Source organism: Scomber scombrus, chromosome 22 (genome assembly GCF_963691925.1).
Source record: "Scomber scombrus chromosome 22, fScoSco1.1, whole genome shotgun sequence".
Classification (NCBI taxonomy): domain Eukaryota; kingdom Metazoa; phylum Chordata; class Actinopteri; order Scombriformes; family Scombridae; genus Scomber; species Scomber scombrus.
Window position 1 is genome coordinate 20,260,308 of NC_084991.1, and position 16,707 is coordinate 20,277,014.

General features: G+C 40.9%; 1 protein-coding gene across 2 annotated transcripts in view; it reads right to left on the reverse strand.

Annotated features, from left to right (window-relative positions):
• LOC134004736 (ELKS/Rab6-interacting/CAST family member 1-like) overlaps positions 1-16,707 on the reverse strand; it is a 150,521-nt gene that overhangs the window by 22,835 nt on the left and 110,979 nt on the right. For both annotated transcript variants that reach the window (XM_062444113.1, XM_062444112.1), the window contains one exon: positions 6,275-6,382. In XM_062444113.1, the coding sequence (XP_062300097.1) occupies positions 6,275-6,382 (108 nt within the window). The remainder of the gene's footprint in view (positions 1-6,274; positions 6,383-16,707) is intronic.

Consider the following 16,707-nt stretch of genomic DNA (forward strand, 5'->3'; position numbering starts at 1 on the left):
CACACACACACACACACACACACACACTCAAGAGCTTCAATGGCAGGATCCTTTCACTCAGCGCAGTAACATCTTTATCTTTCTCTCTGTCTGTCTCTGCTCCACGTCAAACTCTTTAACCAGCATCTCACTTCACCATTTACATTCAGGTATTGCAAATATCCATCTGATGCCGTCTCAGATTACAACTTGACTTTGATTCTCCATTTATTGTAATTCAGACAGAAAACAGAGTCCTTTGTCTCTCTCTTTGTGCAGCGTAGAGGTTGTGTGTCAATGTGATTTATGCCGATTTCATATCAAATATTTATAAAGCACTCTTTGACATGTTAGCTAACTAGTGAAATTAAACAAGCAAGGTTAAACTGAGTACAGAAGGTGACAATTTAAAGTCTCTCTTTTTTGATATATTGTGATATATTGTAAGGAATACTGTATATAAACAGAAAATGATGCACGTCACCTCCACCATGTCAGTTTTTTAATAAGGGGACCCTTTGTTATACATTGTTGCTTGTATGCTGTATTTACTGCACCAAACAAAGTGACTCTGATCTGATGTTGTCTTTATAATGACTGATGTGATAACTCAAAGCCAGGGATCGTACTCATCTCAGACACTTCAGGAAGCTGACAGCTTTTCTCGACTGTCAAAACCAGGAAAAAACAAGCTGCAGATAGGTTGCTTTTGGGACACTGACAATATTTGAATAAAACATATAAAACACTACATATATATATTCAACATTCATTATTCAGTAACTCCATGTGTTTGAGAATCTTGATAAACAAATAAAATGAGTAGATGTGGGTGGAGGTTTTTTTTTTTTTGGGGTGGAAAAGGAAACTATCTTTGCATTCTTCTCTAGCAGAATTGCTGCAGCAATGAAAGCTGACAGTAAATCAAAGTAACTGTCACTTCTCATTCTGAGTCCTTACCTTATTTACTGTGAACACAAAACACACACACACACCCACACCCAAACCCACACACACACACACACACGAAAAAATACAGATTTTTGGCGTTCTCTCTTGGGGAATTCATGAGATGCTAAACCACCTTCGTGGCTCACAGCTGCTCCCTTCTCTCTCTCTTTCTCACGCACACATACAGATATTAAATATATGCCCTATTATATAGCGTGTGTGTATGTGCATCAACCCCTACAGCACTTGCAGAAACACATTACGACACAGAAAACCATGCGTATACAGAAAAACACACACTCATGCAAGGCCATTATCAGAGTTGTAAATAGCTCTAGTTACTGTATTTTCCAGTGAGGACCTGCCAATAGGTTACAGTCCATTACGAAATACATTACTGAACATTTCCCTTTAGGGCAGAGAGGGAGGTAGACGGAAAAGGAAAAGAGAAGCAAATAGAGAATGATGGAGTGAAAGGCTGCAGGGATCCTACACATTTTAAAACGCCCCTGTTGCTGTACGTTGTGATGCATGCTGACAGTGACAACGCAACAAGCACATTATTTTTCGGAGGCTGTTTTGTAATACGACAATATGTGAACACATCTCTCTGCGATGTGGCTTTACTGCTCTAAAAACATACTCAACATGTGTGCAACAGCTGTTTTCTCACACTTTTCTAATCTGGACTATTCTGTCAAAAGGCATAAAAAAAAAAAAAAGATCACTGTCCACACTTTCCAGACCTGCAGTGGAGCACTGCGGATCAAATGCAAGACAAATGAGAAACAGACAGGAAGAATGGAAGGAATGATGGCGGTATAAGGAAGACATTTAGGGAGAAATAACAACACTAGTGCTTTCTTTTCCTTTTTCAAGAACTATTTAATGACTTACAGAAAAAGAAACATTAAAAATAAGACTGAATTCATCCCAAAAATAATATTATAAAATCTGAAAAAATCCCCACTAACCTCTGAAAGTCTACGCAGACTTTAAGTGTTTAAATTTACTGATTTTATTAAGTAGTACAATATGTATGTATATTCATGTTTTTATTGTATTACGCTGCCTGCTACAGCAAATGTATGCTGTGTGTTTAATGAGTCCGTAGCGCTTTTCAGTGCCTTACTGTACTATGAAACAATCCCAGAGGCGACATAATTTTATACGGCACAGTGTGTGTCAGGGTGTGTGTGTGTTTTTGCCTCTTTATTAGCCTCCCACGCCTGCCTACCAGACTCTTACTGTACTATGAAACAACTCCAAGGAGAGACATTCAGCGAGCCTCACTGACTGGCTGCATTTTAAAAAACCTTCTATGGCCACATTATATGGTGAAATCAGGATTTTTCTTTCTCCGCAGATACCTCTGAGACATGTGAACACAAGCATACACATACTGTATATTTGAGCAGGAGCAGCTTCTACACAGTGGGTGTAGTTTCAGTGCAGAACACTGACCTGACGGTGTTTGAGTCATTACTGCCGCAGCTTGTAAAAGTTTGCAAAACTTAGTTACAAACTTGGTTACTGGAAGACTTAAATCACCAGGCTACTGTATCATTCAGTCACAAAACAGGTACCAGTCCTGCATTACCACGGCTGAGGAGGTATACAGGGAAGAATGGTTCTTAGACTTAGTTCTTGGGTTGATTATTTAGCTCTGATAGCTCCATACCAAGCGGGGAGTTCCGGTCCTCTGAAATGATGCCAACGCGGAAGTAACTTAAAACTGCATTCTATCAAAGGGCCACCAGGGGGCGACTGTTTTGGTGTCAAAAGGACTTCCGTCTCTATACAAGTCAATGGAGAATTCACCAACTTCTCACTTGATTTCTAACCTCAGTAAACGTTTTCAAAATGTGTTTATGGTCTCAATCGCTAGTTTAAAGCCTTCTTCAATGCAGTATGATGTTCATTTGGGACATTTTGGCCTCCCTGATTTTATATTTGACGATAAAGCAGGGTATGCATAAGGGCGTGGCTACGTCGTGATTGACAGGTTGATTGGTTCACAGGTTCAGGAGGGCGCCTCTTGCTCCTCCTGATGCCCATATAAGTAGAATCCGTGTTTTTATTTTTCCCGGCATGCACCGGAAATTTTCAAGATGGCGCTGCTCAGATCCGATACTATCGCTTCCAAGCAGCAGTCCACAAACCAATGGGTGACGTCACGGATGTTACGTCCATTTTATATACAGTCTATGCTCCATACAGATGAGAGCTTTATATTGTCATTCATATAAGTCATTTAAAAGTATTTAAAGGGTATGAATCATGCACATCTCCAGGTCTATATTTATATTCTGGAGTTCTACTGGTATATCTTTGCATGATTTACAGATCAAAAAACTCCAGAGCAGGATAGAGCACTGGCTTTTGACTTTCAGGGACCGTTATTAATCGGTATAGGTTAAAAAAAAAAAAAGGATCTCCTACGATTCTCAAAAAATTCACAAATGTCAAAAAAAAAAAAGTTCTAAATGTTAGTTATTAATGTTATATTGATCGAACAAAAAAGGCAGAACTCAACTGTGAGGGCAGCACCTGGACACACCACAACACGCACATGTTTGAGTTATCTTGTACATCATCTTTAAAAAAGACAGCAGTTGCAAAGATATTTCGATTTAATGACTAAATAATTCACTTTGCAAGATGAACACGAAGTATACTGTGAACACTTTCTACACCACCATCACCTAGAGACTAACGTTAGCGGAGAGGAGCAGCAAAGTCCAGCAGTAACAAACGAGACTGGCCAACCATCACACACTGCAGCATTAAACAACTGAAACCAAAATAACTCAGCTCAGTTTGTTTCACCTCAAAAAACCCTGCGCCCACTCACTTTAAAATGAAAAGACTTTAGACCATTTATCTTAATTGTCAGTTATGTTTCATATTGTATTTCAGTGGAATAAGGACACCAGTGCATGGTTTGGCACACAGTATACTGGAGCAAGAGACTGAAAATTGTGCCCCCTTTTTCTATTCATTGGTTTAGTTTTGGTTTGGGAATCGACTCTGAATCGAATCAGACACCCAAGACTTCAAATCAACTCACGAGAAGTAATATTTACACACGTTCACCAATTCACAATTTTCGGACCTTTAAACATATTTAACATGGACATCTGACATCATATACTCATCAATACTGATCTACTTGTTAGAAATAAAAAAAAACATGTATACCTCTTCCTTGTCTTTCTTCACTGATGCATCTAATACCTCTGAAGACTATTAAAAATATAAAAAAAATACCATAAAAACATCCTCAACAATGCTGTGTGTGTGAGCAGAGTGCTCTCCTGTGTTTCTCTGCTACTTTTGTGTCTGAAACGTTTCATTTGCTGACTGCAGCACAGAATCCTCTCGTAGGAAGGAACACAATCACTCACTGTTCAGATGTAATGTGCTATGGCGAATTACCCACCTTACACACCGAGAAGAGAGTGTGTGTGCAACTACTCATGAAGGCAGAAAGAAAAAGAGATGGAGAGTCAGTTTTGTGTGTGTGTATATATATGTGTGTGTGTGTGTGTGTGTGTGTGTGTGTGCCGGTTGACCCGCCTCACTCAGCAGGGAGGTGCTACCGCTAATTAATAACCAGGGTCAAACTTAGATCCGCTTGCGAACCTTTGGGCCTTTAGCATCCCAGTGGGAAATCCCAGTGGAGGAACTGAGCTGAGCTAAAAGCAGCATGTGCTACTCATATGTGGTGCTGCCTCCACTGACCTGACGCCACATCAAACCAAGCCAATCAAAACTTAAAAAGCCATTTGTGCTTATTTTTATTGCACAAATTTAAAAAATGTTATAGGAACAAGTGACATGATTAGATTATCAGTTAATTCCACAACATTCAACATGTTTAACGGGCTAAATATAAGAGCTGAGTCTTGAGTTTTTTCTACGGTTTTCTTCAGAAAAATTATATTCTTGGTGTGATGTGTTAACTGATTGATTAGTGTGTTGGCAGGGTGGTTTTGCTTGTCTTGATGGTTCTCATGCATATGCTTTTTACCCTTAAAACTACTGGGAACTCACTATTGTGTAATTACAAAACAATGCAGAGGAGGGGGAATTTTTCTTTTTTAATCATTCCCGACTTACAGTATATATGTTGTATATGTTGGCAAAGCTTTCTTCAATGTTTCACTGCATCACACACAGAGGTTTAACAGAGAAATCATACGGTCACGGTAGAGATCAAACATCATGATTGACATATGAAGCTTCCAATGAGAAAGAGAAAGTGATGTATTGCAAGACAGGAGCATCAGAGGTAAAGATGTAGATCTTGGAAAAAAAAGATGATGGGGAAGAAATGTGTTGGAAATAATGAGATGATGAGAGATGATGATGAAAACAGGATGTCCGGAGAAATCATTAAAAGAGTCAATCAAGGTGGAAAGAAATAATGATAGATGGATAAAAAAAATCCACAAACATGAACTACAGCAAGAAAATGAGGACTTTTGAAAGAAAAGAAATTCAAGGATGAGATGAGATGAGATGTGGGACGGATGAAACATGATTCAAGAGTTGAGTCATTATTACTTTAGTAGTAAAGTCATTTACTACCTCTGTTTAGGTAGTAAATGGAGCTCATTTTCATTTTTTTGCGCCACAAAAAGGAAGAAAAATCAAAGGCAGCCATTCACTTTAGAGCATGAGAAATGTAGTTTAAAAAAGGAAAATTAAGAGAGGACGAAAGATAAATCGCAGGGAAAAAGAAGAGTTTCAAGACTGAATGATAATGACAGACTGGAAGAAAACTGAACAAATGAGGCAAAAAAAGGAGGCTGAATCACAACTAGAACCAGATCACAAGCTCACGGATGAGAAAGATGTAAGAAAGACTGAAGACGAACGACACGATGAGCACATCCAAACGTGATCGGATCCAGATAAAAAAGACGCTCACCCTTCTGTACAAAACGGCAAACTGAGGGAGAGAAAGAAGGCATATGGTTGGCTAGGCCCAAATGCCCTCCTCATCGTCCTATTGGTTAGTTCAGTCCAACGGCAGCGTGAGTTCAGAGAAAGCAGGAAGTTAGTTGTAGACAGATATATCAAGTACAGAAATGTTGGAAACTGTTTTTTAAATATTAGCTGGTAAAAATTTAAAGTCGCAAGTGATGTTACATCCAAAGACGGAGATTTGGCCTGAGAGATTTTTATGAATACATTAACAGGCAGGTCTAGAAATGTTATTTTGCTCTCATGCTCTCATCCACCATAGAGTTGTGATATATCAGGTTAAAGGGCTCCACGACCTGATTTGGAAGTTTATCCCTAGGTGAAGGCTCTCAGTCATGTGTAGTGGACTCACCTGGTCTGGGGAGGGCTTGTGATTGTTGGGTTGCTCTGAGTTTGGAGAAGTAACTTTCAGGTGGTCGTCCTCGTAATTGTCCGCCATCAGCTTCATCCTGTTTTGAGTCTGCAGAATAAAAAAGAGAGAGTCACAAACAATCATGGAATTAGTTTTTAGAAACGACACAGGCAGTGAGTGCAGGTCAAAAGAGGAAAGCTCTCGCCTCAAATTCCTTCAGGTGGAAGAGAGGAGAGTTTTGGACGACTGCCATGAGCATTGCCTTTAATGACACACACTCTGTGCATGTGTGTGTGTGTGTGTGTGTGTGTGTGTGTGTGTGTGTGAGATAGAGAGAGAGAGAGAGACAAAGAAAGTCAAGAATTGAAATTAACAATTGTTTGCCTATCTGTTTGTAAGTTCAGATAACATGTATATGGTATTTTTCACATTCTGAACTGCGCACACACATACACACAAACACACACACACACATACACACAAACACACATACACGCTCACAGGCCTTTGACATGCCACCTGTTGTGTGGCTTGTTAACTGGTGCAGAAAAATAACGGGCTTGTTAACTTGCCACTCGAGGAGAGACAAATATTAGGCTACACACACACCTACACACACACACACACACACACACACACACACACACACACACACACACACACACACACACACACACACACACACACACACACACACACACACACACACACACACGAATGCAGAACTCTACTGTAAATCACTGCATGCAATCACAAACTGCAATAAACACTCTTCCAGTCCAGAAGCACATTATTGTACAAACATGCAATAACAGTCTGTTGACTTTTGTCTTTTCCATTTCCTCTCCTGTCCTTTCCTCAATCACTCTCATCTCTCCCCCTCCCTCGCTCCTCTTTCTCCTTTCCCCCCGCTCCTCCTCCTCCTCCTCCTCCACATGTTATACTTCACGCTTTACAGTAGGCCGGGAAAGAGTGAAGGAGTGAGAAAGAAAGAGAGAGAAAGAGAGGGAGGGAGGGAGGGAAGGAGGGAGGGAGGGAGTCAGTCTACATCTGTCAGTCTTGTACAATCTAAATCCCTTTAGTCTCTCACTGAGCCCTGCAAGGAACAGGGGCTTAGGCAGGCCAGACTGAGGTTTCGCGTGTGTGTGTTTGACAGAAACAGAAAGAAATATGTGAATGCCAACTTGCATATGTTTGTTTGAAAGCTAAATGAAAGACTGCCTTTTTCAGTGTGTGTGTGTCTATGTATGAGCAAGAGATAGTGGCGCAAAATAAATGTTTCCCTTGGTGTGTCTGTGTGTGTGTGTGTTTGTGGGAACATATAAACGTGTGTATGTGTGTGTACATAAGTCAAGTTGAAGACAGCCTCCCCCCTGCGTGCACACACACATTATTCATTTCCTTGTTTTCTAAAGACAGTTTTAAAATAAACACACACATATATTTAAAACAAACATGGAAAGTAAACAGTTCATCTTAAAACCACATAAGTGCAGAACCGAGTCCCGGCTGCACCTACAAACACAAACACACACACACACACACACACACACACACACACACACACACACACACACACACGCTGACAGCTGGAGAGTGATGTTTATTTGTATCTGTTTATCTCTTCCTCTCCTCTCCACAACGTCCTTCAGCAAGTAAACCGCCACTGTTCATTTTATCTATTGACCATTTGTTCCACAATTTCACTTTTTCAACCACGTTTATGTCAAAGCTTTTCTCAGGTTCAACCAAAGACGACAAAGCCTCATCATTTCATCATTTCACTGTGGCTCAGAACAGTAAAAAACCCTGCTGGAGGCACATTTTTATATTAAGATAAAGTCAACATACATATAACTAATTACACTATGAACATACAATGTGACAGATCATGGTATTTTATTTTATTTTTGCACTTTATCACACAGCCTCAGCCTCAGACCTTGTTTTTTTAATTTAGTATTTAGTATTTAATTATTTAGTATATTGTTCTTAATATTCTTATTCTTACCTAATTTGTAATTATACAGATTTACAGACTTTTTACATTCCTGTTTATGTTGTTTGTGTATGTTATGTGTGATGTCTTTGTGTATTAAGCTGCTGGACCCTAAATTTCCCCTAGGGGATCAATAAAGTTTACATCTATATCTATCTATTTCAACTACCAACGTTTTGGAACTAATATTATGCTGAGAACCTTATTTGCACTGGTGTAAGGTGACATGCAGTATGCAGGTCAATGTTCAAGTTTGTTTAACTTTGACATGCAAATTTGCGTGGTCAGAAAAAAAGAACCAATATTGTCCTGATATGTCTCCTTGTTGAAAATGTCATTATGTCTCAATAACCTGCTCGCTTTTCCACTACACAGTTCCAGCACGACTCGGCTCGCCTCGCCTCGGTTTTTTGTGCGTTTCCACTAGGGAAAGTACCTGGTACCTGGTACTTTTTTAGTACCTGCTCTGGTGTGGTTCCAAGCGAGCAGAGCCGATACGAAATGTGACGTCAACAGACTGCCGGCCACTGATTGGTCAGAAGAGTTGTCGCTGGAAGAGTCATGAGCCGTCCCACACAAGAATCAAACCCGGCATTTTTAAATACCGGCAGCAGCGTTACAACCATAGTTACAGCTATACGGCGTTACCATAGTTACAGCCATATGGCAAAAAGCCTCATACAGCAGCAAGTACACCACTGCCTCAATGTCCTCCATTGTTTATGTGTTTTGTGTCGCGTATAAAACGAAGTCACGGCAGTTTCACGGAGCCGTGCTATGACGACCCCGCCCACGTTGAGTAGGTACTTTTTTGTAATGGAAGGTCTGTTCTGGAACCGTACCGAGGCGAGCCGAGCCGAGTCGTGCTGGAACTGTGTAGTGGAAAAGCGCCATATATAATAGACTGCACAATGCAGCATTACTCAGCTCACAGTGTATGATGCCTCTCCTCTCTTTTTCAATTTAGTGTGTGAGATAATGTTGCAGGACAAAGAAAGCATGTGTGACCAAGTCTTAAATCCCTTCACCTAACATGTTCATCCTAGCTCTCCTGCACATCTTTGGAGTATTGCCAGACATTGCTTCATGGTTGTCACACTTTGGGCGCTAGGGGTAACAAAACACCAGCGCCCAACGTGGGGCTCGAACCCACGACCCTGAGATTAAGAGTCTCATGCTCTACCGACTGAGCTAGCCGGGCTTAAAATAAAAAATTAATAAGTTTCTGGGTCTAACTTGATGAAGAAGACTGTGGTAGGTTATAATGATAAGAAGTAATATAATTTACCTCATAGAGTTTTCTAATAAAACACACTGTGTGAACTTCTACAACAACCACAGCTGTCCTGGGATTTTCATGACAGGCCTGACTTGGTGCTTCTATAGTCAGTGTCCATTATGCACACTTCCAACAGATGTTATGAGTGATGATTTCAGAACTGGTCACAGTTCAAAACTCCATCACTTGTGGGGCTCGAACCCATGACCCTGAGATTAAGAGTCTCATGCTCTACCGACTGAGGTAGCCCGTAAATCTGAAAAGACTAACATCAACCATAAGTGAAGAGGGTCAGGTTTCTGGTGTCTAACTATATCCTATATAAGAGGTTACTAGATAAAGAAGAATGTGCTCGTTTAAACCTCATAAGACAGAAAAGCATTTAGACCATTAAGTTCTTTACAAGTGAAACATATGTGTATGTATGAAATGCTGTTTCCTGACCGAGGACTGCATGTATTGGCACATCTACAGTTGTGTTCTGTAATCTGTGTCTATCAATCCTAATCCCAATCTCGAAGTGTTCAGAATCCACAGTCCAAAATCTGAGCGCCCAACGTGGGGCTCGAACCCACGACCCTGAGATTAAGAGTCTCATGCTCTACCGACTGAGCTAGCCGGGCTACATTACTTTGACAGACTGACATCAGTGATAACGGAAGCGGGTCAAGTTCCTGAGTCTGACTAACTATATCCTATGTAAAAGGTTACTAGATAAAGAAGAATGTGCTCGTTTAAACCTCATTAAACAGAAAAGCATTTAAATCATTGAGCTCTTTTCAAGTGAAATATATGTGTATGAATGAACTACAAGAACCATAGATGACCTGTTTTCTGACAGACGACAGCATGTATTGACCAGGCGGGGATCTCCGGTCCTCTGAAATGCTGCGAACGCGGAAGTAATTTAAAACTGCATTCTATCAAAAGGCCACCAGGGGGCGACCGTTTTGGTGTCAAAAGGACTTCCGTCTCTATACAAGTCAATGGAGAATTCACCAACTTCTCACTTGATTTCTAACCTCAGTAAACGTTTTCAAAATGTGTTTATGGTCTCAATCGCTAGTTTAAAGCCTTCTTCAATGCAGTATGATGTTCATTTGGGACATTTTGGCCTCCCTGATTTTATATGTGACGATAAAGCAGGGTATGCATTAGGGCGTGGCTACGTCGTGATTGACAGGTTGATTGGTTCACAGGTTCAGGAGGGCGCCTCTTGCTCCTCCTGATGCCGATATAAGTAGAATCTGTGTTTTTTTTAACCCGGCATGCACCTGAAATTTTCAAGATGGCGCTGCTCAGATCCGATACTATTCACTTCCAAGCAGCAGTCCACAAACCAATGGGTGATGTCCGAATGTTACGTCCATTTTATATACAGTCTATAGTATTGACACATTTACATTTGTGTTCTGTAATCTGTGTCTATCCTAATCCTAATCTCTAAGTGTTCAGAACCCACAGTCCAAAAGCTGAGCGCCCAACGTGGGGCTCGAACCCACGACCCTGAGATTAAGAGTCTCATGCTCTACCGACTGAGCTAGCCGGGCTACGTAACCTTGAAAGACTGACATCAGTCATTACTGAAGAGGGTCAGGTTTCTGAGTGTCTGACTAACTATATCCTATGTAAAAGGTTACTAGATAAAGAAGAATGTGCTGGTTTAAACCTCATAAAACATAAAAGCATTTAAATCATTGAGCTCCTTTCAAGTGAAATATATGTGTATGTATGAACTACAAGAACCATAGATGACCTGTTTCCTGACAGAGGACTGCATGTATTGACACATTTCTTCCTGCTCAAGCTATAATTTGAGTCTATTTGGATTTTCTGTGCTCTTCTCATTTTTAATTATGAGGTGGGTGTTCTTTCATTTTGTAATCTGGTATGATCACAAATGTTTGCTTATGCTATTAAAAAGGGAACCGAAACATGCTTTTTGGAGGCAGAATTAAGGATGGATCTGTAAAATTCCCCAGTATAGCATTTACTTTACCACATTTAACTCAATGATGCTTTGGACTGTTGTCAGATATTGCTTCATAGTTGTTACACTTGGAGCAACTGTTCAAAACACCAGCGCCCAACGTGGGGCTCGAACCCACGACCCTGAGATTAAGAGTCTCATGCTCTACCGACTGAGCTAGCCGGGCTACATACTACTCTAAAAAAGCTTCTGTCCCGATGCCTTAAAGTTAATATCTAAAGAATGCTGCAGCCAGTAACGACATATAAACATAATGACAGTTCAGCCTGAACACAACATACAGTATGTGCGACGTGTTTGAACCACTAGACCTGCTTTTTTGCTGATGGGTACCAGAATGTAATTTATTATGACACTCCATAGTTTGGTCTTGTTTGTACCTGGCATTCACATGCCTCTCAGGTGATCCGATGACAAGTGGACAGCTAATACAAATTGCTGTTCACACCTGTCTTTATCAGGCGTTTCAAGCAGTCTCGAGCTGAGCACCTGTGTCCAGATTTCATTGCTGCCTGTATCACTTCCATGAGAAGGAAGTTATTAAGTCAGTCAGACAAGTGCCAGATTTGTTCTTAGTGTGGGTTCAACAGCTAAGAAATTGTTTCAAGAATGAATATACATGTACGGGCGATTCCAACTGTTTAAATTACTCCAATCATACATACTGTATAGGCTCATCTCCATTCTTTCAACCATTTACCAAAACAACCGCCATGAGATCCTGTCTGACCCATCTCACCCCGGCCAAGGCCTCTTCAAACTTCTGCCCTCTATCAGAAGATACAGGGTCCTGAAGAGCCGCACAAACCGGCTCAGAAACACTTTCTATCCCTGGGCTATCAGGCTCCTGAACAGTTAACCACCCACCCACACCCCCAGCACCTCAACTCAGCACCTTGTATACACTACAGTATTCAACACCTACCTCAGGTTACATAGGCACAAGTGCAATATGCGCAATAGACTGTGTATGTGTGTTTGTGTGTATAAATAGCTTCTAAAGTATTTTCATTGTTTTTATGTATAATATTTATATTTATTTTGACTTTTATTGCACCACGGGAAGAGACCCCGTACCAATCTCGTAGTGACACCTGTTGTACAATGACAATAAAGGATATTCTATTCTATGTCCCGTATAGATGACATATTTTCCTGTTACGTCCTTGCTGAGAATGCATCATCACGCATTAACATTTACACTACAAAAGATATGTGGTCAAATGCCTCCAAACTACCTCAGCAAGTGGTTTGAGTAATCAGATTGCAATGCATCTTAGGTGTGATTTACACTTGTATTTAGCGCTGTCTACTTGTAATCAGACCACTTAAGTCTTGGTCAACATACGCAGTACTGCTTGCTGTAAGCAGTAAAGACTTGCTGCTGAGGGTATTTGATTTCATAGGGAGCTAGAGTCTTGATTCCAAAACCTGAGCGCCCAACGTGGGGCTCGAACCCACGACCCTGAGATTAAGAGTCTCATGCTCTACCGACTGAGCTAGCCGGGCTGCTTGAGCACGGACCGAGGTGCCAATTTCTTCCCGTGCCACATCCCCTCCTTCTGCTTCCATGCCACACTCATCTTTTCATCCCCTCCATATCTTGCTTTCTTTATCATTTTCTGTTCTCTGAGTCATTCTTTAAACACCCCACTCCTTTTTTCGCTACATGTTTTCTCTTCATCAGCGTGTTTGGCTTTGATTTTGAGTGATGGATGTATGAAGAAATGAATAATGAATGAACAGCTGAACAAATGATCTAGCTCCTCCTAAATATAGAAAGAGAAAGATTTGGGGGGGGGGGGGGGGGAAAGAAAGAACAACAAAGGAGGAGAGATATGTTGCAGAGTTAAGTTGAAGAGGATAAGCTGTGTCGAGACGCCTGATGACTGCTCTTTCCAACATGGCTTTTCTGTGCCCAACTCTCCCTACCCTTCTGCAAACACACTGTGTCTGTCTTTGTGCCCCTCTCTCTTTCTCCTCATCTTAGAGATTTATGAATCTCAATAATCCCCAAAGTTCACCCCTTCTCTTCCTTTCTTTATTTCTTAGCTCTCTCATACACTACTTTCTATGATTAAGTCTCCCAATCCTGTAACAAAAAGTACCTAACACTCTCCCTCCTTTGTCTCTCTTCTTCACTCTTTCTTTAATGATCCCGGATTTTTTTTTTAAACATTGATTCAAAGTCTCTTACTCTTCTATTCAGACACAGTATTTTATTTTTTCCCCTCTTTCTCTCTCCGTCTCTCCCTCTTGACTTTTGAGCTCCTTAACATGCCCTTGTATCCGTGACTAATTCTCTCTCCCGCTCTTTTCCTCCCTGCTCTCTACAACATGCCCTCATTTCCATATCCTCCCCTCTACTCTCCTCTTCTCATTGTTTCCCTTCTTGTTCACTGGTTTCTGTTGTCTTTTTATTTCACTGTATCAACATTTTTGATCGTGGTTTTTTCTCCGTGTTTTCCCCCCATTGCTCTTTTTGCCCTTTACATTTTATACTTATTTCAACAGTACTCTGATATCTGAAACACATATGAGAAAGGCTTAGTCAGATGTGAACCCCTTGAACTTGTTCTGTTACTGACCAAGCTCACAAGCTTACCAATTCCCGCTTCAGTAAAACTATTGCAAGGAATTATGCATAGTACTGTTGGCGATTAGCTCTCCAGCTACAGTAGCTCAACTAGCTTCTACAAGAAAATACTTAGCACAGAGTCTGTTTCGTGGATATTTGCACTGCTGATATGCATATTGAAAATGTTGACAATGCTCTGTTCTTCCAAATGAACAGACTACAGTCCTCGCATTCGCTTATGCACAGGTTACAAGTAGCCTACGGTGCAGCGGTGCCATATATTTTCAGTTTAACCCTCCTGTTGTCCTCGAGTCAAGGAAGGAAGGGAGTAAGAACGAAGGAAGGGACGGAGGAAGGAAGGGAGGAAGAAGGAAGGAAAGGAGGAAAGGAAGGGAGGAAGAAGGAAGGAAAGGAGGGAGGAAGGAAGAAAGAGAGGAAGGAAGGAAGGATGGTAGGGTGGAAGAAATGGTGAAAGGAGGAAGGAAGAGAGGAAGAAGGAAGGAAAGGAGGAAGGAAAGGAGGAAGATGGAAGGAAGGAGGAAGGAAAGGAGGAAGGAAGGGAGGAAGAAGGAAGGAAAGGAGGAAGGAAAGAAGGAAGGACGGAGGAAAGAAGTAATGAATGAGGGAGGGAGAAAGGAAAGAAGGACAGAGGAAAGAAGGAAAGGAGAAAGGAAGGAAGGAACAGTGAAAACAGACGGGGTCAATTTGACCCGGGAGGATGACACAAAGGTTAAACAGCCAAAATCCTTGAAAAGTTGCTAGATGTCACTAGATGATGTAATGTGCTAATTTGTGACATTATGACGTAATTACACAGATACAAAATTTTGAAAAAATGTGCTATTTTTTTCAAGCAGCCAGGCTATAGCCTCAATATGCATTTAACTGTACTTCTATAAATAAAATAAGTTAAGTTACTCTTGTGAACTATAAGTTTAAATCATACCTTCATTGTCAGTTAAAGTTCATTGTCAAGTTAAATAATTTAAAATGAAAACAAAGGAGGAGCTCCCCAGTCAAACAATGGTGATGAATATTGGTCGTTAGGCACGCCACATTCACAGCTTTTTCACGTTGCATTCATGTCTCTCTCTGGCTGATGATTGGTCCACTGAATGAGCTGCTGCTCTGTCTGTCCCGCCCACTGAACACAGCCAGTCCAGAGAGCCACAGTAGCACATACTCACTGAGAAATATTGACGACTCCAAAGAGAGGAGTTTGAAAACATTTGCTAGATATGTGTCTAGGGGGGGGGGGTCTTAAAAGTTACCAAATTTAGCAAGGAAGTCTCTAAATTGGCAACACTAGCAAGATGTTCCTTTGGGTATTTTAAATGTGTCAAAATTAACGCCTAGAGAAATGATCTCATGTTGCAATTCACAGCTTGAAGTGAATTAGTGAAGCGGGCAGCAGCACTTCCTCTCTCTCTGTCTCTCTGTACTCTCTCGCCTGCCCCTCGTTCATATCTAATACTGCTGAACCCAAAACCCCTAAAACCATGAATTAGAGAAAAAGGGAGAGGAGACAAAAATGGGGGGGGGGGGATGAGGGGAAAGCAAGAAAAGTAGACAAGGAAGAGTACTGCGAGGAGAAAATGAAGGAAATTAATAAATTAACACCTCTCCTTTTTTTCCTCCAGTCCTCTCTGTGTCTTATCCTGATTTTCATCTCTGGCCTTTCTTTACATCTTCCCATTTTCTGTAATTGTCAGGAATGCTGACCTCAGCTCACTTGTTTCTGTGCCAGCTCTCTCTTTCTCACTTAATCTAATCATCACACCATTATTTCCCTCCTCCTCCCCCCCCTTGCTGCTCCCTTCTTCTTCTTCTCCACTCCACCTCCCCTCCCTTCCCCTCCCTCCATCCATCCATCCTTCCTGCGGGTCTGCTGTAACCCGCTGACAACGGACAGAATGAGAAACAAATGAACATGGAGAGAAGTGAAAAGAAAACTGCTGAGTCACGCTTGTAAGAAAATCATTTCATTGTGATAAGGCTCCGGGGAATAATAGATTAGATTATTGTTTCGTCTTTCTCTCTAGTGGTGAAAGGAGATCCTTGTTGATATCTGTGCAATTATCAATAATGGAAAGTTGCTGAGTCATGGTTGGACAAGAACTATTTCATCATAATAAAAAAATTAGATTAGTTTTTCCCCCGTCTTTCTCTGTCAAGACGAGAAAGTTGTTGATAAGTAGAAAATTACAAATGACAATGAAAAGCGAGTGAAGGGGAATTATTTCATTGTGATAAGTCTCTACGGATGAATAAATTAGATTAGAGCTACATTTTTCCACTTTTGTCGGTAAGATGAGATGTTCACAATGAATATAAACAAATAATGATGAATGGTTAAGTCTGTAAAGAGAGACAACTGAGAGACAGAGGGCAGTAGATAATGTTACACTATGACAACTGAGAACTAAATTATATTTATTAAAAAGTGAGGACGCACTGCACCATAACTTAAGTGTTTAGTCTTTCATGCACATGTGAATACCGGTTCTGAAGATGAAAGGACTTCAACATGTTTATTTTTGCCCTTAAAACTACAAAATGTCCTTTACATCTAGTTACATATGAATGA